The sequence below is a fragment of the Gekko japonicus genome, unplaced genomic scaffold (genome assembly GCF_001447785.1).
Source record: "Gekko japonicus isolate JY-2015 unplaced genomic scaffold, Gekko_japonicus_V1.1 scaffold362, whole genome shotgun sequence".
NCBI lineage: Eukaryota > Metazoa > Chordata > Lepidosauria > Squamata > Gekkonidae > Gekko > Gekko japonicus.
Genome location: NW_015160220.1, coordinates 148,624 through 173,904, shown reverse-complemented (window position 1 = coordinate 173,904; position 25,281 = coordinate 148,624). Strand labels below are relative to the sequence as shown.

At 39.7% G+C, this 25,281-nt stretch overlaps 1 protein-coding gene across 1 annotated transcript in view; it reads right to left on the bottom strand.

The window, feature by feature from the left end:
• ANK2 (ankyrin 2, neuronal) overlaps positions 1 to 25,281 on the bottom strand; it is a 180,017-nt gene that overhangs the window by 38,839 nt on the left and 115,897 nt on the right. Inside the window, exons 26-36 of the mRNA XM_015411007.1 lie at positions 23,950 to 24,053; positions 20,356 to 20,391; positions 16,880 to 17,104; positions 14,014 to 14,168; positions 12,943 to 13,154; positions 11,719 to 11,923; positions 10,164 to 10,260; positions 8,502 to 8,730; positions 3,931 to 4,056; positions 1,793 to 1,915; positions 155 to 187 (exon numbers count right to left, since the gene is read on the bottom strand). Coding sequence (XP_015266493.1) covers positions 155 to 187; positions 1,793 to 1,915; positions 3,931 to 4,056; positions 8,502 to 8,730; positions 10,164 to 10,260; positions 11,719 to 11,923; positions 12,943 to 13,154; positions 14,014 to 14,168; positions 16,880 to 17,104; positions 20,356 to 20,391; positions 23,950 to 24,053 — 1,545 coding nt within the window. The remainder of the gene's footprint in view (positions 1 to 154; positions 188 to 1,792; positions 1,916 to 3,930; positions 4,057 to 8,501; positions 8,731 to 10,163; positions 10,261 to 11,718; positions 11,924 to 12,942; positions 13,155 to 14,013; positions 14,169 to 16,879; positions 17,105 to 20,355; positions 20,392 to 23,949; positions 24,054 to 25,281) is intronic.

Below are 25,281 nucleotides of genomic sequence, written 5' to 3'. Positions count from 1 at the left end.
ATTTATGAATACGAGCAGATCCTGAGGTATTGTGCAATCTGGTGCTAGGAGGAAGACAATTGGTGAACTCTCCCTTTATGTCATCAGGTCTCTTTAGATCCTGGACACAGTTGTATTATAGAAAATCTAAGTGGTGTTCTATTACAAAAATTACCTCTTCTTCCTGTTCTTGATCTGATTCTGATTCCTTTCAGCCCAATATGTCATGCAAGGGAAAAAAACAGAGCAGGGAAAGACAGGATTATAGTTAAAGGAAAAGAATGATTTCTGGGCACATTCAACAGGCAAGACAATCAAACAAGCACAGTTTTATCCAGTCCTACCTACAAGGGAACAACAGGGTCAGATACAATCAGAAAAGCTAGGAGATCAAGGAAATTAAATAAAGGAAAGCTGTCTACAAATGCTTGCCTTATATCTAATTATTTATAGTGACCATTAAAAATATCTAGATAATTACTTCTCAGTCATCAGATCAGGACCCAGTACTGGACCTAAACAGCTTCCTAAAAGGTCCCTGAGATGAAGAAAACATTTTGAATGTATTTATTTTTGTATATCTTTAATATGTCAAAATTAAAGTAGTGACTTTTAAATTCTAACAAAATGAAATCAACATACACGCTATATCAGACAGGTTTCCTCTGTATTTAATTATACAGGTGACTGACTCACACACATGAACCATATAACGTCAGAAGAGAGAATTCACAGGCGAGCACCTTTTGTTGGGGGGGGGAGGAAGGGCTCTGGAATCAGAAACCTATTTACTGAAGTTACTTCATAATTTTTATGAGTTCGCTCCTCCCAGATTTCTGAGCTATTTACATTAAAGCACAAGACTGATACAATGGCCGCGTTCAGACTGGCAGTTTGGCCCAGCAGGCAAACGTTTGAGGAGTGTTTCAGTAGCGAATTAAAGGGGCGGGTTCACACAGGCACACGTTTCAGGCGTCCCCCAGCTGTACTCAAGTCATCTTGTGCCACTTCTCTCCCGAGTTTAAAAGATACCATGTTAAAGTAGTAGCAAACCGTGTATACAGCGCGTTGATTCCGATTCCCTGAGTGTGAACGCAAGCGCTGCTAAGGCGGGAACAACCCGCAGTTGATAATAGGTGCCAGCTGGTTCCACAGCAGGTGCATGTGCACATGTGCGCACGTGCACACGACTGGAATGCTCCGGCGTGCCGAGTGGAAGTGTGGAGTTGATCCTGCCCTATTTGCTGATGTGCCCATGCACATAGGCGCAGGCAGCCAAGTATGGAAACCATGCTAACAACCTGCCAGGGCGGGCGACAGTGCGAACGCTCCCTTACGCTTCCTCCACGGTATCCTCCCGCTTCATTCACTGCAGTGTGAATGGGAATACTGGGAATAAGCTGTTCCAGGTCTACTCCATTTTTTCTTTGCCACGACTCCCTAGCGCTTCAAATTGCCAGTCTGAACTCGTCCAATATATGAGCAGACTCTTAGAATGTATGCTGTTCCAATATACAAGAGTTTTGTTTTAAACTGTTCCATATTTTGATGTATAATCTAGGAAACTGTGTTTAGTGGGGCATGGTATGTATACAATTCCGAGTCACTGATCTAGAAAATATTTCAAGTTTATAATTTATCATTATGTATTTTAAAAATAGCTTAGACCTTCATCAATGGCTTCGCCCAAAAGACAGAATGCTGATGCTGTAGATAATGGGATTAAGGATGTCTCAAAAGTTAGAGTGACAGCTCAATCAGTAAGTGAAGGCCTTGTAATCCTAGTACTATTGTAAATTGTACTGGAAAGTACCTTTGTGTAAACTGGTAACGTGATATTCAGATTGCAGATGGCTTGATGCACTAGGCCTCTTGAAGATTTAGGTTCTTTCATAAATGACAGGCGTCCACAGGATTCTTGAGTTGTGTCCCGAACCTAATAAGAATATACAAGAACTCAGAGTCACATTTTTTTTATTTTTTAAATTTTAATGTGCTCTCTCTCTAAGCTTCAGTATAAAAAACAAAAAAGATGAAAAGATGTGACATTATACACATTATTAAATACGACTGATAATAGCAGCTTTGATGGGGGGGGATGGTCTAATATGGCTGTTTCAAAGATTTGCAAAAGGAAACCTTATCATCTAGGTTTGGGAAAAACATTTATTATTTATTTACTTGATTTATAGCCCATCTTTCTCAAGACGGATTATGAAATATAGAAAACAAAATTAAATCAGACTATATGAGATGTTCAGTAAATAATACAATAGTACTAGCATTACAGAATTAGAAAAGAATGCAGAAATTTAAAAAAACTATCTCAGGTGTTACAATAAGTGGATTTCACAGGCAGTAAAAACAAGTTGATACATACAACCAAACATGGCACAGACCTTAGTCTTACTTTTCTCCCTTTCTCACAATACAAGAACTCGTGGGCACTCCATGAAATTGCTGAGCGGTTGGGTTAGAACGGATAAAAGGAAGTACTTCTTCACCCAAAGAGTGATTAACACTTGGAATTCACTGCCACAGGAAGTGGTGGCGGCTACAAGCATGGACGGCTTCAAAAGGGAATTAGATAGGCATACGGAGCAGAGGTCCATCAGTGGCTATTAGCCACAAGGTATAAATAGGGACTCTGGGGCAAGTGATGCTCTGTCTTCTCGGTGCTTGGGGGGGGGGGGTCAACAGTGGGAGGGCTTCTAATGTCCTGGCCCCACTGGTGGACCTCCTGATGGCACTGGTATTTCTGGCCACTGTGTGATACAGAGTGTTGGACTGGATGGGCCTTTGGCCTGATCCAACATTGGCATCTCTTATGTTCTTATGTTATGTTCTATTCTCTCATAAAGGTGACCTCCTGAACTGTTTCCTTTTATTCTGTCATATATGGTACTTTAGAATTATACCATTTGTTAACCACTGATATTTTAGCTATTCCACATTAATAAGAAATAGGTATTTCTCAGAAGGGCACTAATCTCCTCAGAGGACTAAATTTGGCTATTAATAACATTTATGTCACAGAGAAATTTCTTCCAAAAGATTTAAACAAACAAAGCATTACCTTCAAATGGAACTCCCTTGCCTTCGTAACTCACTTATAGCAATAATTGTAATAGTTTTGAAACTAGTGCCTTCTTTATCTATCCAGTTCTACAAAATACACTGAACAATTTTCAGGTGTTGAGAACCCAATTAGCAGAATCAATCCATTCCATTAATTTAGTTTTACCACTGGAATTAGTATAGTTAAACCCAGATTATTTGAGGTTGTATATGGATATAATATATTATATTGCTATATGTTATAAAACTATATTATAACAAAGTCGTTCAAGAAGATGCTTTTATAAAAGGAATGAGACTGTAATCTCCAGACAGTTTGGTGTAGTGGTTAAGTGTGCGGACTCTAATCTGGGAGAACCGGGTTTGATTCCCCACTCCTCCACTTGCACCTGCTGATGTGACCTTGGGTCAGTCACAAGCTCTGGCACAGCTGTTCCTGAAAGAGCAGTTTGTGTCAGAGTTCTCTCAGGGTGTCTGTTGTGGGGAGGGGAAGGGAAAGGAGTTTGTAAACCGCTCTGAGACTCCAAGGGAAGGGCGGGGCATAAATCCAATCTCCTCTTCCTCTTCTTCTTCTATACCACTGTGGACAGTATGTATTATCTGTTTATGTTTTTCTACTGATGTAATACCATTTTCTGTACAACAGGTCTAATGCTTTATGCTTTGTTTCAGACTGCTGTAATCCTAGTCCTATCACATCGCTTAATTGATGTCTCATCCTATTGATTGCACTGATTTACACTGTGTAATCCACCTTTTTTCTCAATGAGAAAGGCAGACTATTAATAAAGTTAAAAAAGCAACATTGCTGCTTGATGAATGTTCACAACAGTCACCACAGAACAAATCCCCAAAATGCCTATTTAACTTTACCTTTACAAACAATGGAAGTCTATTTTCTTTGAAGGCATAAAAACTGAATATGTGATGCTGGCCACTCTTTGTTAGTGGTACTAGATTTCCAAAGCAGTCCACGTAGATGGGCTTTCCTTCTAGCACCTACATAAATAAGGAACAAAACAATAAGACTATCATGGATTTTATTCTAATTCTGTTTTAACAAGGAGAATGGATTTCATTTTGATTTCAAAATGATATTAAAACAAAATGGCATTAACAGAATGCAGTACCAAAAAACTCTGAAATCTACAAGCCCAGCAAACAAACAACAAACCCCCACAACAGACTGCAACCCATTAAGGAATGCATTATTCATCTTATAGTTTTTAATTTACACTGGTTTCCCTATTGCATTGCTGTTCCAACTTTTAAATCTCTACTTCACTGTGACTGCATAAAAATGGATTCCAGAAGGCACTGCGCACTAGAGTTGGGGATTTGTCTCCATTCACCACACGTGCTACTGCACGGCAGTGCCCCATACCCTCAATACCTCGTATACCACCAGAGAAAGCATGTAGCAAGGCAGGAGGGAGTCTATGTAAGAGCAACCCTGTTTTCATCGTCATTCTTCTGTGCATTCCCACATGGGGATTCTAGCAAGCTAAAGATAAGAGGTGGGACATGCTCACCTATTTAAATAGGGACTGAAGAACAGTTGTTCCCAGCAGGGCCTCTCTGCTAGCCTACAAGTCCAAGGCATAATGACAAACAAAGGTGTCCGTCAAAGACCATGTGGCAGCCCAGCAGATCTCAGTCAGCAGAATACCACTCCAAAATGCTGTAGATGAGGCCAAAGCCCTAGGGGAATATGCACGAACCTCTAAAGCAGAGGTGTTGAACACATTTGTTACGAAGGTCGGATCTGACATAAATGTTACTTTATCGGGCTGGATCATGTGTGCTACAAGATGTGATGCCAGGGACCAGAGATACAAACTTTATAAATGACACAGGCAAACCCAATTAACAATATTATTATGTGAGCTGGAGGCTGAAAAACTGTGAGCTAGCTCACACTAACTCAGCTTAGAAGGAACACTGGTCATGATCTGGGCTGTGCCACCAGAGGCCTACTAGGCCCAGAGAGTCTGGCTAGTAGTAGGTGAGGCTGGGCCTACAACTCCCAGAAGCCCCTGAGAAGTTTTGGAGCCAAAATTGACCAATAGAAAAAGAGGAGGGCTTGGAATAAAAGATCTGGTGCAGCAGCAACAGCTGTTCTTTTCCCCAGGAGACAGAGCCAGAAAGGACTGAGGCTGCTGTAGGGAAGAGACCCTCATCCTGAGGGAAGGGTGAGTGGTCTAGTGTCACTTGGAATAGTGAGCTAGGGACAGTATATATTTAGAAGTGTTAGGGCATTTGATTTACTTTTCACCCACTTACTGTTATATTTCTGCACCTTGTTTGTTTGACCTCTTATAAAATAAACTATTTTTATTGTTCACTCTGCCTGGTTCTTACACCTATTATTCAGCCAAAAGGGAGGTTTAAAGGTCTTGGGAGGGTGCTTTGGGCCTTCTCAAGGGAGCCTGGAACCAGAGTGGTGGCAGCGTCAGGTGACACCACACCTGAGCCGTGACATGGTGGCTGTAGCGGTGGGATGAACTAATTTTGGACCCTGGTGAGGCAAAGTGCCATTTGGCCTTGGCAGATAATTTTTTTTTTTTTTTTTTTCTTTTGGGCTTTAGGGAGCCCCCTTGTTTGAAGGGGCTTGCAAGACCAAGTAAGGGTCTCTTAAGGTTTTGTTTATGTTCTAGTTGTCGGGTCAACTGGATAGTGAGGCAGAGTTAGATAGTGCATGTTCCTCTGATCTGGGAAAGAAAAATCAGAGGACACACCCATGTCTAGAAGCAAGACCAGAGCAGGGGCTGCTGATCAGATATCTCAGGAGAAAGCAGACAGAAAGATGGCAACCCCAAGTGAAGAGACCTTGCGTCTCCAGCTGCAACTTAAGCAGGCAGAGCTGGAGTTAGAGAAAGCAAGGCTGCAGAAAGAGAAAGAGCTGGAAAGGTACAAAATACTGAAGGAAGAGATAGGGAAGGCAGCCCAGAGAGAACTGGAGAGAATGAGGATGGCACACAAGCTAGAAATGGCAAAGTTGAGAAAAGGGCCACCTTCACTTCCTCCAGTTGCTGATGTACAAGGGGATAGAAGGAAGTATCCTCTGTATAATGAAGGCTGGAGTGGATCATGGAAGGTAGCTGTGCATGATTATACCTCGGTAGCCATGTTTGTGGGGGAAGATTTAGAGGAGCAGATGACTGTGGAACCCAGAGTCCATGAACCTGAGATGGCAGAAAAGAAGGCCAATCCAGAGGAAGATGTCCACCTGAAGTTCTTAAAGGACTTTGAAGCTGTTCCTGAGGAACCCAGCTGGAAAACTGATGTCTACATAGGGGTGTTAATCTGTCGTCAGTCTGAGAAGAAGCAGCAGCAAGGTGAGTACACCCCGGCAACTTCTCCAGACCCTGTTGCAGAGCCGATGGTGGTAGAGTCTCCTCCAGTGACTCTGACTGCATTCCAGGAGGATCAAGAGGAGGACGCCAGCATGGAAGAAGTCCGTATCAACTTTGTTTGGATGACTTTCCACGCAACTATGCTGCTCAAATCAGTGAACAACAATCAGGCCTTCTCAAGGGAGCCTGGAAGCAGAGAGGTGGCAGCATCAGGTGACACCACACCTGAGCTGTGACAGATGCACAAAGGCAATTTTATTCAGCTTCCATTGCATCTGCTAGCTCTTGCCTGGTGCAATTGTTAAGGTGATTAAGTCCTTAATGTATTCCACTGAGATAACAAAAAAAATTAGTAATTTGACCATTAGCTGTAAGGCATTTGTGAGCTTCTTTGTGGATAAAGTATTGTTGCTCTGCTGCGACCTAACCGCCAATGTTGATACAATAAGGGAACTGGGGGGCCCTTGGCCATCTTTGGAGTCAGTATTTGACAACTTCAGCTGGCTCTCCTTTGCCAACGTTGACAGGATCCTGTATGCTATTAGGCAAACCACATGCCTCTTGGACCCGTGTCCCTCATGGCTGGTAAAAGCCAGTGGTGAGAAAAGATGCAACCACCTGGTGGACATAATCAATCTGTCCCTGGAGTCAGGGGCCTATCCAGCAGGGTTGAAAGAGGCTGTGGTGGTACTGCTCTTGAAAAAACCATCTCTGGATCCTACAGATCCTTCCATTTACTGCCCAGTTTCGAACTGTACCAACCAATGTAAACCGCCCTGAGCCTGCTCGCGGGGAGGGTGGGGTACAAATTAAATAAATAAATAAATAATAATCAAAACCATCTTGAAGACAGGATATGGGTACAGATGATGTGTATAGAAACGCACACTTGGATCCAGGTACCTGTGGAAATGGCCCTTCCAGTTCTCCAGATATTGAGGAGACATGGGGTATGGCTTTGACGGCCATTATGGTGGTGTGCAACGTTGGGACCCTGGGAACTTGGACTCTGTTGACCTGCTCTGCCTGGTGCTCTCCCTGTCCACAGAATCACCCTGGCTGTGGTGGAGTTGAAAGGGGGTAGCTCCGGATCCCCAAAGCAAAGGGACGCATCATGGAACTATGATAGGCAAAGTCCTTACCATGCTTTGCAGCAAACAAATAAACAAAAACCAAATTGCAACACATAGGAACCCAGGGCAAAGCAAAGCCTCCTGGCCCCTGACTAAGCTTGCTAAGCAATCCTCTCCATCACCCCCAGCAGCAAAGCTCTTTCACGAGTACAGCCTCTCCGTCCAAAACCACACCAACAAAGAGAACACGCACTCGTCCTATCCTTATATAGATCAGAGCCCCATTGCAACAAATGGGAATTTTGCTATTGGAAGGTAGCAGTGCCTGCCTGTCAAGCTTTGAAGGGTCCCTGTTTGTGCTTCCGAAGTTGGAAAACACCACACCCACTGCTGTCTAGTATTTTTGCGCCAGAGTTTCTGGGTGGGTTTCATTTTCTGAACAGCCTCAACCTGCGCCCAAAAGCTCAGAGATTTCTTTGGAGACTATGTGTGTGCCAAAATTCACTTCCTGAGCCCCAATCCAGCCAGAATTCGGCACAACGTTTGGCTTGTCATGTGGTTTGTGCCCATCCCTAAATTCTAATGTTATCTGCAATATCAAATAACCTATTTTTTTATCTCAATGTATAATAGACACTTGATTTTCAGTTATATTCAGAGACAGAAAACAAATAACTTTTCAATGTATTACTTGTTTCTGCACCCAAAGTACAGTGAAGACACAGGAAGGATCCACAGGGTTGGTTGCAGGAACAGAGGGCACTTTCACTCATACAAATCACCCTGATTTTTGTAAAGCTGTAGCCCCTGGGCCATATCTCATACCATTCCCAAGGGTCCTCTGGCTCTCGTTAGGTGCTGGGGGTACAAGGGGTGGCAGCAGGAAGGAAAAGGCAGGAAAGATGTATTTTGCAACTGAAACTACACTTACAATTGTTTGGTTCCAACATTATCATTTTAGAAATACAAATATTTTGAACAAAGTTCCTCATTTTGTAATATCTTAAAATCATACCTCTACATCTCTGCTTCGAGCAACTTCAGCAAAGTTTTCTTGTTGTTCTAGCGTTTTATCCACCTTATCATCTGTCATGCAGAAACATCTCAATCGTGCTTCTATGGGATCATGTGATTTGGCAAACACTACAAATTTGGCCATGTAGGGTACGCAAATAATTTCTCTGTACACTTGGGAAGCAAATGTAACGGATTCTTGTATCTGTCTACAATCTATCAACCAAAACCTGCAAATAAATACAGCAAATTATTGTAATGTCAATGAAGAAAAAGCAGTTCAGCTCTGATTCAGAATTTTTCCAGGTATCACACTACCACTGTAGCTTTCAAATACTATATATAAAACCTTAAAGAAATTATTAAATAATCAATTAACCCAGCATCTGGACTGCAGCATGGAATCCAGGTGTAATATGGAATGGTCAGTTCGTAGTTTCTGTAGATGTATCGCATATGTGGAGAAGCATTCAGAGTTAAGTGTACTGTGGTCTTTGAGCTATGAATCCCACTACCAAGACAGCACCTTTAAATGGGGAGGAAAGCTATGGGCTGAGTCCTATTTCTGCCTGAAAGCTGCCATAGAGTGGGGAGGAAAGCTATGGGTCCTATTTCTGCCTGAAAGCTGCCATAGACTCTCAGTCTCCAGGCCCTGGTGCAGGAAAGTGCTGTCAACCCCATGTCCCAAGGCCTGGGGGACACTATTGGAGGTCCAGTCTGACTACATTTTATATATGACATGGATCACTCAAAATCAGTGCTTCCCCCCATTCTAGACTTTGCCAGAAACTTTCAGCATAAACTATCATGCAGGTATTTTATTGGTATTTCAACAGCTTTTCTCTTGACTCAGCAAAGTAGCCTAGATAATGTCATTAGGAAGTAGGGGGACAGAAGAATTCTAAGATGACAGAAGCTACAAGATGCTCATTTCTTATTCTATAACAGCTGGTATAAAACATTCTTTTTAACTAGTACTATTCTATTGCTTTCATTCACATTAGAGCAATAATGGGGATGTCTCTTATCATAGTCTTTAACAAACTCATTAGTAAAAAATAATGATTTATGCATAATAGTCTATACTTCAAGTTAATTTTCTCTAGGTTAAATCAAACAAAGCAGGTTAGCCATACTTCATGAAACATTTCAAAGAGAAGGAATATGAAGAATATTATGGTCATTAGGAATAGCAACCTCCTATTACTGCAGGAGCATAGCCAATATATCATTTGAAGTGTTTATGCTATATCCATTCCTTTCTCCTAGTCTCTGTTCCAGAGATATGGCAAGTCTATTCCAGGCTTTACACTGGAATAGCTTGGCAGCAGAATTCTAAGATACTGACTGAGATGAAGGAGTGGATCAATTAGAACAATACCAGTGGTTGAGATGGAGTGGATCAATTAGAACAATACCAGTGCCATCCTAAACACAGTTCTACCTTTCTAAATCAACTGAATTCAAGGGGATTAGAAGAGTGCAATTCTACTTAGGATAACACTGTATGTTATCTAATTTTTTACATTGGAAGTTTAGCAGAGCTATAAATGTACATGTGCATGAGTGCATATAAACACAGAGTTGATAAGCAAAGCTGAATATACAATGTTTAGTGCAGGTTCAAATACTGATATAATGTTCTTGTTTTGTTTTGTGGTACCTGGCAGATACATTTGTGGTGAAGGAAACACATTCATTGACAAATGTTAATGGCGTTGTTCCTGTAATGTCTTCCCACTGAGCAGGTGTTGTTCCACCTAAAATGAAAGAGGACAAATTGCAATAAGGAGTTTCTGTAACAAAGTTAAGTACACACATACACTGTGTTGGATCCAGCCAACTTTTTAACTCAATCTCTCCCAGTTCTCCTCCTTATTGTTATTCCTGTTCCACATAACTTTTGTTCATGCAGGTCCCACCAAAGCCCTTTTGGTGGTCAAACAGGAATCCATCCTCTCTTTTTCAACACAAGAAAAACTGGTTGGATCCAACCCACTCTATTAATCATCACATTCCCAATAATCTAACTCTACAAACATTCCTAAAGCAGGCTAGCATTAAGATTAGCTGCCCTAATAAGCTCTCAAATGGCTACTAATGGAGGACTGATATGGACACTAGTTTTTCCAGCCAGTGGACAAAATATATATGACAGGAAACACTAATCTCTGTTGCTGTCTAATTTAAATATGTTATTGGACATTTCTAAATCTTCACATTTGCCTGATATTGGTAATTTATCTCTTCTGAGCAAAAAGGGTGTTTTTTTTGAGTGGCAGGGTTAATCTTTTGTCCTTAGACCACTTTTCCAAACAGAATCCATTTGAATGTCTCAAGTATTTCTCTCAAAAATCTTTCTATGACAGTAAATAAGGATATAGGAGAACATTAAGGAAGAGAATGTATATGTTTCTTGGTTATCATATGAAATTACATATAAGATAAAATATGTTTTACAATGGGCCAGTGAAGGGATAACAACAACTTCCTGTTAACTAGAATGGTAAATCAGGCAATAGGCTCAAAAAAGAAGCAGTCCCCGTGGTTAAGCAGTTTAGTCACAGGTATTAAAGTTCCCCATCACTAAGCTGAACTCCAGGTTTCCGATTCAGTGAAACTTTGAGTAACCTTAACCATAGCTATCACAGGTTCTGACAATGGCTAAGGAAGACATTGGATTCTGTGAAAGGAACAGATGTGGGGAGGAATCATACATATTCAAGAATAGCTTCTGGTTCACTAACCATGTTAAGCCGGAAGTCGGTGGTAGATCTGAACAGATACAGTATACAGAACCTTAAAATACCAGGCTTAGTTTTCTCCACTTCTTAAAAGTTATTTTTTTTCTTTTTAAAGGAGTAATATATATGCACATAGCAGGAACTGGTGTCATCCTTAATTACTAAGGACACATTTTTTTACCTCATTCATTATATTAATGAATTCTCACCATTTGAGTGATATGCTCACAATTTTATTTGTATTTCTTGAGCTACTTATTCTGGTTTTAGATACTGAACACATGGTTAGTATAAACAATCTTTCTCTTTGACACACACAAAGTAAATTATTATTCCAGCTATAGACCAGGGCCAGGTTATTTCATTTTGCTGTATGATCTAAGCAAGAGTTTCAATGAACAATAAGCACTAAGAAACACCAATGTATAATGTCACCATCCTGCACAGGGCTATCAAGGTATTTCATAAGCCTACCTGTTATACTGCACAGCAGTCTTAGTGTGGGTGTTTCACCCCCATATCCATTAATCATGACATCACTGGAAGCTTTGGGGACAGGAATAGTCATCGTTATTGGCTTATGGAATTTTCTTCTCCTGGGTTCCAATGTAACTATAGGGCTGAATGTAGCTTTGTTGCCTAAAATCTTCCTTATAAGTTCATTGTGCATAGGTTGGGCCTATCCAAAGATGTGGACAAAGGGAAGATATATATACATAAATGATTGTCTATTACCAACCAACACTACTTCACTATGCAACTGCTTCCTTTACCTTCCTTTGGTTTTTTCTGCTACCGCTAGTCTTCCTCCCTTTGCTGTTCATTTGTTCCCCCAGGTGTTTTCCTTGACCCTTTCACATTGGGATTGGTAGCTGGGGCATTAATTACCCACTCTGCTGTTTCTAGCATCTAGCATTATTTTTGCACACTGTTCCTTATCCAGTTCCTTATCCAGAAGCACACTGTTCCTTATCCAGAAGCAGCAGCACGGGACATCACCCCAAACCCCAATTGCCAGTCCTAGCTTAAAATTATAGGAAAACAGGAAAGGCACTTAGTAGCTGGTGGATGCAAGGAACTACAAAAAAGAGTGACAAGCTGTAGGGCTTTATAGAACATAACATGAAGATAGATTCAGGTGGGTAGCTGGGTTGGTCTGAAACAGCAGAGCAAAGTTTGAGTCCAGTGGCACCTTAAAGATCAGCAAAGTTTTATACTGAGTATAAGCTTTCGTGTGCATGCACACTAAGGAAGTGTGCATGCACATGAAAGCTTATATCCAGAATAAACCTTAGTTGGTCTTAAAGAAGCCACTGTACTCAGAGCATAACATGCTTTATGAATAATTTAATTAACCAATTCTTTCACTGCACCTTCAAAACATTTTACTAGTGCAAGTTCAGACTACCATTCAGATTTCCACATGAATTATGCTGGAATTACACTACTTACAGTTTCTGGAAAGAAGTTAATTGGTGTAAATAAAATTAAATATAGAAAGTCAGATACTAGCAAACTCAATATGGATTCTTTTGGTACAAAGAAGTATGTATATTTAAATATTCACTACTTTGCTCTGCTGCTTTTAACTTAATTTACTCCAGGTAGTGCTTTAGATAGAATATTGTAAGTACTACAGCAATACAGTAATTACTGTACATTCCACAACTGCCTGAGCTGAAATGAAGAGGTCTATACCTGCAGACCAACACGAATACGCTTTGTTAGTGCTCCTTCTGGAAAGACAGCCTGAACTTGAGGTACTACTGTACTGCTCAGTATTCCACCCTCAGGTCCAATCAGGTTACTGTCTTGTTTGATACGGGATACTACGGCAAAGTATTGTGGGAAGTCCCGAGTGATGATACGGCAAATGCGTTTCTTCTCCAACTCTTCAGGAGTGTCAAGGACTGAGTAAAAAGAGAATGTAGTTAAACAATATTTATTTAATATTGTAAACACTGACATTTCCAGAAAGAAAAAAATTATACAGAGATTTTACATAATGTGAAGATAAATGAAGGGTGAATAGAAGGTTCTCCAAACTGTCTATATTTTGTTCACACTGGCCATAATAAAAACAGAACCCTACAATATCCAACAATGTTTATGTAATTTTGATTTCAAATAGAGAAACCAATCTTGGTGCAGTAACATTTGACAATTAATTCATAAAAGGGGGAAAATCTAGAGGGAAAACCCAATTTAAAATTCCAGTGCAATCAGAGTTCTTTCCCCATAGCCTGCAGTGAACCCTGTAATGTTTTACTTGTCTTTCCCTTTTCCCTACTGATGCCATGAATGGCTGGACAACTGACTCTCTTTTACTAAGTCTTCCTTTAACAATGCAGGAGAAGGCAGTCCTAGAAGCGAACTAAACAGAAGGAACATGTGGGCTTCAACCCACAAATTTGATCGGACATGAACCTGGGTATGGTCCATCTTTCTATCCACTGAACCACAGGACATTAAACATTTATTTTTTATTTATTTTATTACATTTTATCCCCCCTCCCCCACAAGCGGGCTCAGGGCGACTCACATTTATCTGCAGCATGTGCTGAGTCAGCATAAAATATTTAAAAACAAATTAAAACAATCATACAATAACGTTGGCTTGGAGGAGAGTTAGTAATATGGGAACTGAACAGAAGATATGTATAGCAAATTATTTGTGGTAGCAGAATAGCTGAAAAACAGAAAGGCTGCTTTTATTTCCTTTCTGCGGCTTTCAGGTTTTCCATGCTCCTTGACTATTGAAACGGGTACCTTCATCCATCCCATTCAGGATTTCATTCAGTTCATCTTCTGTATATTCACAGAAATGTTCCTTCCAGTTGTCTCCATTCTCACTGCGCAGGATCACCAGTTCCCTTTCTTTCCCACGCAGAGCCGCAAAGTGAGGGATCTCGACAATCACAGGCCTATTGCAGCAACACAGCATATTAATAAACCGCAGCAATGAGGAAGGAACTAGATATGGATTTGTTCAGTCTGTTACAAAGTGACCTGGAATTCTACCTGCTTCTTTGCCATTCCTGAATGCAATCCCAAAAAATGCACACAAGTAGCACATGGTAGTAGGACCAATGAATCCTTCCCGTTGCTTTAGAACTGGCTAAAAAGACTGGGGCTTGTATGGGGCCTGCAGATTTTTTTCTTTCTTAAGATCCTCACAATTTAACTACTATTTTGATGCATGGAAGCCTGCGCAATCACACTGTCATGCAGAATCTACTGCTGTCTGTATATATCTATATGGACACCTTCAAGAAAAGGTATGATCTTATACTAGTGGAAAAAACAGACCTGCTCAAGAAACACACAGCACTAGTAATTAATTTGTACTGGTTGTAAATTAGCATTTTGGTTCCACTGATGTATTTGGCACAATTGATAACTAAAGAAAAAAGTCCAACATACAAAGGCTCTGCATTTCTACTAGTGCAAAGATCAAAATTTTGCTCTTTGGTGAACATATGGAATATATATATATACACACATATATTCATCATATCCACTTTGGTAAGAACTATGAATATATTGCATTCAATAGTCTTAACTAAACAAATCACATTGGCCATTCTGAATGCAGATGTCATCATGCTAGGTACTATGTTATATTCAACATATAACATATGCTCCTGTTTTGGTGGCAATGGAGGCCCAAAAAAAAGAGGTTACAGTAGATTCCTTCCGTTCCAATCCAGGTTGCTTTGCTACAGACACAGAATACATAACAGCAATAACAACTGGTACAATTTACAACTAAGACGTTCTCATGCTAAAACAAAAACGGAGGTCAAGGAACTTTAACAAAAGGTACAAACATATCACCAAAACAAAAACGACATATCACAGGGGCTGGAAAATGATCTACTAAAGGTTGAATATACAAAATTTTAAATCATAGAAAGGGGACAATGTCATGTGCACAGTGACATAATAAATAATATTGCAGAAGGAGAAGAATGGGGAGGCCAGCATCCATCAATTTGTTTTTAAGTCTCTCCTACCCAAGAAATTTGGTCCCTGGAGGCCCCAGCTGAAGGATTCGGCTGACCAAACTTTCTCCCTCATTAAGTGGGGGAGGAGCCGTAGGCAGGTGAAGTTTACTGAGTACATCCAAAGCAGCAGTGAAAGAAAGAAAATAAATATGCTTTATGTTTTCTTTTTCCAGAACCCATTGCCACTGTCTGCTCAGAGTGGAATTAGGCTGTACACTGAACAGGTTTCTGCCTTGATTTGTTTAGAATCAACAAAATGAGCCCCTATGAATTTGAACCTTATCAGCTCCACATTAGGTTCAGTGATATGTTAACCTTGCTTCTGATATTAATGCAAGCAAGATCCAGTTGCTATAATGGTGCACTTCAATTAAGATTTGGCTTGGCAAAAAGTGTTCAGTGACTCTGATTTCACTGCTAGGACGCCACCCAGAAAAGTGCCCAACAATACAAGACAAAGCCTTGAGAAACGATATGAAAACTCCTATCACACTGAGTTTTCATTGACATTCCTTGACTGAGAGGGGGGAAACTGTTGAGCATACTGTGACTCTATTGGAAGGAGAAGAAGCAGGTAAATAGAGGCAAAGGAAGAACTGAAAAATGTAACAGCCAAGGAATTATTTATTTGGGGTTGAACCTTTTGTTTATTAGTTTGTTTATTTTAAAAATCTAGTTCTGAAGATTATGTCAAAGGAAGGGAGTTTCATGTAAGTGTTAGAAGCATCCCCTTCATTATAGATGCATATCTATCTATAGTTCAGTATTCCTCTAATGAATTGTAGCAACAGCAAAATTATAGGAAAAAATGACTGATAGTTTCCCACCCTTCCTTGCACTGTAGACTGAGTTGCTAAATCACATCAAATTCTTTCTCTGGAGCTAATATTGATTAAGAAATATTTGGCTGACTAACTTGGGGTGATAGGCCTTTAGCATGTTTGATTTGCTTCAGAACAGATTTTAAGCTGTTCCCCTTTTGCATCTTCATCCTTTTGTCTGTTTGCAGCCGAAGCCATTCACTCTAAGCAGAAGGGTTTCCTCCGATCATCCATTCTTTGGATGCCACCATTGGTAAGGGGGGAAATTAGTCATAACATAAAAGTATTAATCTGCTAGTTTTAGCAGGAAAAAATGCTAAAACAAAGGTTGATGGAAAATTTCCATGTTGTGCTATGCCACAGTCCCAGAAAAATTACAGGTTTGTGCTTCCCAGGCAATCCCAAACAGTGACAAAAATACCCATGGAAAGGAGCTTCTGGTTGTGTTGTACCTTTTAAGAGGAATTCAATTTGCTTCCCCGACAACAGCTGCTATTTGTTATCCAAACTTAGAAATGAAATATCTCATTACCTGTCTATGATTAGTCTTACTCCAGGAAGCAAACCAAATCTTGAGTTGTAGCTATTGGCACTTTAAATAAATAGGTCTACAAGCTAATCCCATTAATGCTGGCCTAACAGTGTTTCAACTTGCACTCCAGAGCCATCACCCTATCACAAATTTGCCACGCTCTTTTTCACTTCTAGTGCTAAAGTGATGAACTATCCCAGATTATTATCACAAATAACAGAAATGATCTATTTCAGGTGGTCTTGTTTTTCTTTTCAGCAATCAAAAAGTCTTACCCAAGGAACTGAGCACCAGAGGGTCCAACTTCAATCAGACGGCTAGCCAGACCTTCTCCTTCCACCATGGGGGGCATTGTGGCCAGTCTGTGGCGCTTGACCAGCCTGCAGGTGACTCGTGTTGGAGCGGTGCATTTCCGAGGTGGAATAATGATTCGAAGCCCATTGTGCCTGCAACCCCGCATAGCTCCACCTCGAGCATCCACCATGAAACTGACCAGGAAACTGAAAATTGGGAAGGAGTATTAGGCATGATTGGGAAGCAAATCTGAATGCATGCTACTATACATTTTTCTTTCAGTTTAATAAACTATGGGTGCGTTCAGGGCTCTTTAGATCCACGCGAGGCACAGGTGCCTCATGGATTTAAATGTAATGTCTAGACATCAACATCTGGGAAACGTCTGTCTTCTGTGAACATCCCGTTTTGACGCACTTAGGAGCTATACTAAAAAGATACTACTTTAAATCTAGAGTTTTCGGTTCCGACAGGCCAATCGCGGACTTTCCCCCGTCTGATCATTCCAGCGCGCAATTAAAAATGGCGCTCGTTTGGGATGGTCTGACGTCAGACCATCCCGAACGGGAACCATTTAAAAAAAAAACCTTGATCCTGCGCATGCGCGAATAACCAAGGACGCAATATCATGCCTATGCACACGTGCAAACTTTTGATTTTTTTTTTAAAAAGCCACCGCATGCACGCCTCATTCAGTGGATGCCATCTAGACAATCCACAGTGGAAGCAGCGCACGGTAAGGCGATTCCCCCGGGGGATGTCTGGTCATGCAAGGATGGATTTAAAAGATCAGGATCAAATTTGAGCTGGCATAATGGTGGGATTAGCTGTCCGTCTGAACGCACCCTATGTATATACATACTGGCCATTTCTATTGGTCAAAGGTAACAATATGAAGGTGTATATATATTCATGTATGTATGCTGCCCTATGCTCCTACCTTGGAAAAAATCTTATCAATTCCCCCAATAATTCATATATCTATGATTTTGTTTCTTTTTAGTAAAAGCAGAACTGTAAGTAACTGTGCAAGGAAGTGTGTGTGTGTATTCCTCACGGTAGATAGCAAGGGCATGTGTTGATACCCATACCTACAGTATTCTAGGGCCTGTAATTAACTAGTTTCAATAGGTAGCACTACGGAACTGCACACATCATTGCCTTGGAGTCTTCCTGGGCTATATGATTATGCTACTGAATCTAGTTCTGATATCAGTGTAATAAATGAAGCTGTTATTATACATTCATATTAATTTGAATATAAAAAGCATTCAATAAATCAGAAATAAAGTACAGGATATTGTAGATAGGAAGAAATTTAGCAGGATTTTAGTTGCTTTTTGTTAGCTAACAGTTATGCCAATCATATATTAAAGGTTGTATTCCATGACTTTCTTCTGCTTCTTTATCCATTCAATGGAGAAAGCCTTTCTCCTTTGGAGAAGGCAGTTATTGAGTCCAGCTTCCTAGAAGGTAATTCTGTTTAGCAAAGATTCTTGGAGGCTGCAACTGCAATGTCCATTAAAGCTCTGTGGGCCTTTTTAAAATCTGTACCTGAATTGTAACCTTATACTGTTTCCTAATACAAATGAAGAAAATTAATCAGCCAGCTAGATTTACCCGGGTCTTGAACTGCTGAACTACTGACTTTCCACAGCCTGCAGTTCAGTGTCTTAACCACTTGAGCCACCGCAGCTCAATTAGCAGGACACCAAGGTAAATATAAGAGTATGTATGGATATGTGGCCATATGATGGGTTACTGCTGAGTGGATAGACAAATGCTGTACCATTTCTCCATCTCAGCTAGTTTGGTTCCTTTTTTCTTTCCTTGCTTCCTCGGCACCAATAAAACAAAATCTGTGCATACTTTATATAAATATCATTTGTAAATACTTTATATCAATAAGAAATGCAATTTGAAAAAACCAAGCTTTGGGGTGTGTGGGAAACATTGAAAATGATCTTCAGAAAGTAAGGGGATGTCACATTTCTGATCATAATCATCTAGAGGAAAAACACTACATCTTAACACAATATGTACAATAGGAAGGACCAAACAAGATTTTCCAGAAAGGTTTCAGAGGTGCGGAACTGCTTTTTATCTATTATATGCTGCTGTCATAATAAAATAGATACTGTAAAATATCACAGTGCATTTGCGTCTGTGTAGACACACACGAAGAAACAAACACACACTCAGGAGCTGGTCTGGTAGGTCTGTAAACAAGTAACTGAATAAACACAGCCATTCAGAGACAGAAGCGTTGCTGACAGCAGCAGGCAATTCCTATATATGAAGCAGAGCACACAGAAGGGTAGACAGAAGATTGACATCTACTGATAAATATAAGCTAGATGCTTTCTAGGACTCTCAGTTGTACAGCCATGCAAATGTAATCCCAGCAGAGCAAAGGAAGCCTTGCTTATGTCCTTCTTACACCTCACATGAAAGCTCAGACACAATATGCCCCACCACTAATAAATGCAATCTGTTCAGACAGAGACAGGATGGTGCAGTTAGTTGGGCAGGCAGGGCATCCTTCTTGTCACATAGCTGGAGACCACAGTCTGTGTACAAGGTCTTCCAGTTAATCAAAATTATTGTTTGATGCAGGAAAAGAGGAGATAGCAGCTGTTTGATGCAGGAAAAAAGGAGATAGCAGCAGTCAGAGTTAGTCACACTGGGAATTATTAACTACAAAACAGGTTCATCAGGTTGCTTCAGCATTTCTTGAGCATATAAATAGAGGGGCAAATTTTTAGAGAGGCGGAAAAAACAAAGAGACCAATCAAATGCTTACTTAAGGTTCATGGGAGCAGAAACTTTGATGAAGGTTACAGAAAGTAATGCAAAGTGAGCTTTGTGATATTAAGCCCAAGCTACATTGTCTGCAAAGGGTGCAGTCTGATGCATAGTTATGCACAGTTATGCACTAAGTGAAGGACTGGAACAAGAAATTAATAGTTTGAGCAATTTGCAAACTGGCTACATCTTATTACTTGATGAAAGTAGGAAGTTTCTGAAGAAAAGCAGAAATAGGAACAATAGTCTGCAATGCACACCCTCTGGAATCATGTTCTATAGCCTATTTAATTGCAGGGTAAATTTGTTTCCCTAGAAATGTTACAAGTCTTTCAATAAATCAGAAAATCTAAAGTACATTTCCAATCAGTACATTCAGATATCAGATTTCTTACAAACTGTGTTTTAGAGTGCTGTAAGAAAAGAGTTGCATTTGAGAACAATTTGGAGGCTTCTTAGGGCCTGGTACTGTACTAAACACTTGCCTTCTAGTCTACAAAGGGATTTCTTAAATAATGGCAATAGCTATGTGTTCCATAGACATAAATCCTTCTCCTGTGCTAAACAGTGTACCAGAGCATCCTGAAGTGGATGAACAAAGAAGAGGAAGGGTGAAAGAAAATATTAAAAATGAAATTATATATAAGTTCACCTGCTGTTGTCATGGTCAAAACATGGAGAGGAACGGCTGCAACAGAAGAGATAATTTAGCAGAACAAAAAAAGAAAGAAAGAAAGAATGGATAAATGAAATAAAAGAAAGAAAAAAGATGATTTTACCTTCTAATGGAATGATGTAAAGTGACTATGTTAACATAGATTGCAGAGAGTATATACAGGATCAAAGTTTTCATGAAACAGATGTCCCTCTAAGCATAACCTTGAAGTCTATGTTGAATGTGAGTACTTAGAAACCTGGGGCAGATCTAAATGCTCTTCCATTCTCATCTGGATGCCACCTAAAAAAGCACTTACCTATACTGAATGCTGCACCCAGCACATATGATACATCATCTCCATGCCAGCCTTATGTATTCCAGGTGACTGTTGCATGGCTGAGGCACAGAATAAGAGCTTCCTTGGCTTTTTGTGCAATGCCAAGCAAATTTAAGAGCTTTTTGGGTGGTCTCCATCAATGTTCCCTCTAGGTTGTGGAATCTTGTGAGCAAAAATTCTACTTTGTGAGCTACTGCCAGTAAAGTTGTGAGTGAGCAATTTGGCTACTGCATACATTAGTTTGCTCTGGAGCCATCCTTCCTGAGCTGAGACAAAAACCTATGAGCTGGAGGCTAAAAAACTGTGAGCTAGCTCACACTCAGCTTAGAGGGAACACTGGTCTCCATATAGTGGACCCATAGCATATAATTTGGTCATTGGATACCTGGATTTGCAGAAGAATTCTCTTGTGTCTTGCTTTTTAAGAGCTCCCCCCCCCCCAGAATGATAACTATTATACATTAGGTGGCATTAACACTGAACTGATAGGATATTCTAACCATTTCAGGTGTATATATGAAACTCAATTCCATGGAGAATTTAGTCACATTAAATACACTGAGGTTGAAAAGCATTGGAATTTAAAGAGCCAAACTGCATGAGACCTGGACCTGATTATTTCCCCTGTAACCATACAGCAGTTGCGAGGAAAGGTGTTTCAACAGTCTGCAAGGGCTCCAATTCAGCTTAAGGCCACAGTACTGGAGGGGGGGGGCCAACGGCACCATTTTCCTGAGCTGAAACAGAGCTAGGGGAAGTTTTATTTGCCTCACTTTGGAGCTGCCTATGAATGGAATACTGTGGAGACCCTGAACCCAACTCATTAAAAACATCTTGTGTCATTTGGGTCATAGATGGAACCAATATCTCTCCTGCACTCTTAGCTGTCTTTTTTTCATTAGCCATTTCTTTCTGAAAAAGTTGTTACCTGTCACCTTGAGTTTGTTTGCATGCCTGGTTCCATTTCCATTCCAGATTTGTGTGTTTGAAGCTCTTGCATCTTTTTATTGTTCAAGTTGCTCACATTGATCTTATTTGTTTTCTGATATTTCACCTGATGCTAACATTATTATAGTTTTCTCTTCTGTGCATACTTTATATACAACTTGTGATTTTCTCACACAATTTCCCTTAAATTCCTTCTTCTCATGTTATACTGCTGTCATGAGTGGGAATTCCCAAGCTGAGTATATATTGCTTCATATAAACATGGTAAAAATCAGCAGGTGGCTTTTCAAAAGATAAGACACATGTCATTTAAAATTGTTGTTGATAACTTTTAGCTGGTAGCTGCTAGGTCCTGTTTTCACTGCCATTTGGAGTGAGATGGGAAATACCACATTGGAGAAAAACAAGAAATGTTGTTTACCTTGTTAGCAATGATCCAATCTCCTTTTTTGAAGACAGGCAGCTAAGAATGATAACTCTAATTATTTGTCAATTTTAATACTGGTTCTTCACTACCTCTCCAATCTCCCTATTTCCCCATGCCAAAATTAGGCAAATATTAAAAATCCTAGGATTCTAAATAATAATATGTACTGAGCCAACTTTTCACTATTGAAACACTTCAAATTAAGTAATAACTGTTTGGTACCAGGTATTACAATATTCCAAAAGTAAAACCCTATTGTAAGCACTTTCTTTCATCATAAATAAAATGGAATGGGGAAAAAATTACACCCAGTCTAGCCCTTTGCTTAAACTACCACATGAGCAGACATCAACTCTGCACAATCCAGACTTTCAGTACGATCCAATGCTCCAGGAATGAGCTGTAATGCATACATGTAACTCACCTGCCTGGAATCCCTTTTGCAATCATTTAAATGGAACAAACTGTGTCTGCATTGAATTCCTTTGCAAAGGAAGAAATTACCCTCACATTCACTCGATCAGGACAAATTGTATGTAGTATCTTTGAATATATCAAATACTTATTTTTATTGGGTAAAATTAACTGAATTCTACTTATTTTTGTTCTAGTATGGTGGTGTGATCTTTAAAAAAAATCTGGCTAATGTCAGACATGGTGTCTAATAACAAACACACAGCTGTCGACTGATAAACTTTCCACATGCTAGAATACGTCACTACTGATGTAAAGACCATCTGTTATTTCAGTCTCTTTCCTCCCTCAAACTGCCACCGCCACTCAATTCAAATCAGATACATATCCAAATCCTTTATAGCCTCAAGCCTGTTAGAAATTAAATTTAAGGCTTTTAAACTGTAATCTAGGGCAGAAAATTAAAAAAAGACTCTGCTATTTGGCATTGTATTACATTCCAATATGAAAACATGCTAATGTGAATACATTGTCTGCAACAATCATATTAATAAATCACACCCTCCAAGAACTGCTAATAAAGTTATTAACCTATAACTGGTCATGAAAAAATTCTGCCAGTGATCCAGGATCACATTTTATATGACATACATAAACAATGGTTTACTTTATATATTTTTTCTGCGCACAGGCCCAATTATGAGCTCAGTGGGTGCTCTGCTGCACATTCTGAAGTCCTATGAGAATGGGTTTCCTTATTCACATCAGTGGAAAACAACCTTCACCAGTGAAATGGCACAGGCTATGAACTCGCCCTCCAAACTGCTTTGTGCGCTCGGCAGAGAGAAAGTCTTTTCTAAGCCCTGCACAGTCTTAGTTGTTCACTATGTTCAATCCTTTACACATAAATCACTGAAAACTTTCTCAAAGCTGCTAACCATCCGAAACATTACTTCTATCAAATAGTACCAGGACAAAGACAGTAAATCTGGAATCCGTTAGCTGACACAAAAGCTCCACTTTCTGAAGCTACTGACCTTTCTTTTAAAAGCTTGCAGCTTTCCAGTAAACATACAGACTGTGAGACCAGTTTGCAACTATATTCATGTATCTTTGATGTAGTTTAAGGCATGTTTGCATTAGTAATTTTAGGCAGTTTCAAACATATTTAACTACTGTGGCTCATACCAAAGAAACTCTGGGCAATGTGCTTTTGTGAATATACTGGAGATCTCCAACAAAGAATGTTCCTCCAATAAGAAAGCACAATTCCCAGAGTACTGTGGGAAATCTGTTTGAAACTGGTTTAAACTTGATGTGTTGGTAAACCCTTTAATCAGAATGGTTAGAACCCTTGCATTTAGGCAGTAACTGGGCAATACCTGCACCCAAACTCAGCATTAGTTCAGACTTTTGAGATTTAGTAATTATCTACTGCTGTCTTCTGCTCTGGATTACTTACCCAGAATGAATAGGACTAGCAGAAATAGTAACATTGTCCAGATTGTCAGGACTCCAGCTTAAGCGATATGAAGTTCTCTCACCTTCTTTAGCCAATGTGGACACCTGGAAATGCAAAACAACGTAAGATAGTTTTTATTTACAACATCCAACCAAACCAAGCAAAAAGTGTCAAATTTCAATTCCAGGGAAAGGCTTGGTTCACTAATAGGTATGAGAAGCTTTGAAATATGAGTACTAGGGGGGAAAACCCATATTAATCTTTTTGTATATATTTTAACCTTTTAAATTACATATTTTGTATATATTTACCCTTCTCTTTACTGATTCTATTATATCATCTTTTACTTTGATACATTTTGAATATTACATGAGCTTAGATCTGGTGTGATCACAACACAACTTGTTTCAGACCCCCCCCCCCATTTCATCCTCCTGATGCAGCCTGTTGTGGCCCCAAAATCAGGCATTCAGTTATCATTAGATCCTACACACACCCCGCCCCAGGGAATACCAAGGGCAGTAAACTGAGAAGTGGGAGGGAAGTGTTGCAGAACTGTTATATTCCATCAGAAAACCTGGTTAGGATCCATCTCTTTGTGATATAATGTGACATATGTACAAATTTGCTGATGTCATATTATTTGGTGGGATCCAACAAGCTTTTCCTTTGATGAAAAAGGGAGGGACCACCTTTGTCCACCACAAAAGATTTGCTGGGAATCATGAGATCTATGTGGACAAAAGCCATATGGGACAAGGGAGGTACTATGAAAAGGACTGGGCAAGAATTAGCAAAAAAAAAAAAAAAAAAGCTGGCTGGACCCAGCTGACTAACTATTTAGATAAAATTCAGAAAAAAAATAATGTGTATCAACACTATTACATAGTATGGTATAACTTTTGCTACATAGGCAAAAACCTCTTTAAATACATAGCAAATATATTATTTTACAGGATATTTTGTATCAGCATACTGCAATTTTGTTTTATAGCAATGTCCTTTCAAATATAGTCTCAATCCAACAAAATGATCATAGACATGGAAAGAAGCATACAAAATACAATGTAAAGGCAGAGAATGTGGACGCTGGTTAATCAATAAACTAGAATTCTGTTAATTTAATCTCTGTTTATACAACTATTGTGTTGAAACCACGCTTTTAATGTTTTGAAAGATATAGGACATTGATTCAAATAGACAGAAGTATGAAGCTGGTCAAGCCCCAAATAAAATAAATACCTGTGGGATATATAGGACTGAGAGAGTTGCTTGCAGTGCAATCCTATGCGGAATTACTCCAATCAATAGGCTTAGATTGCAGTATAGGAT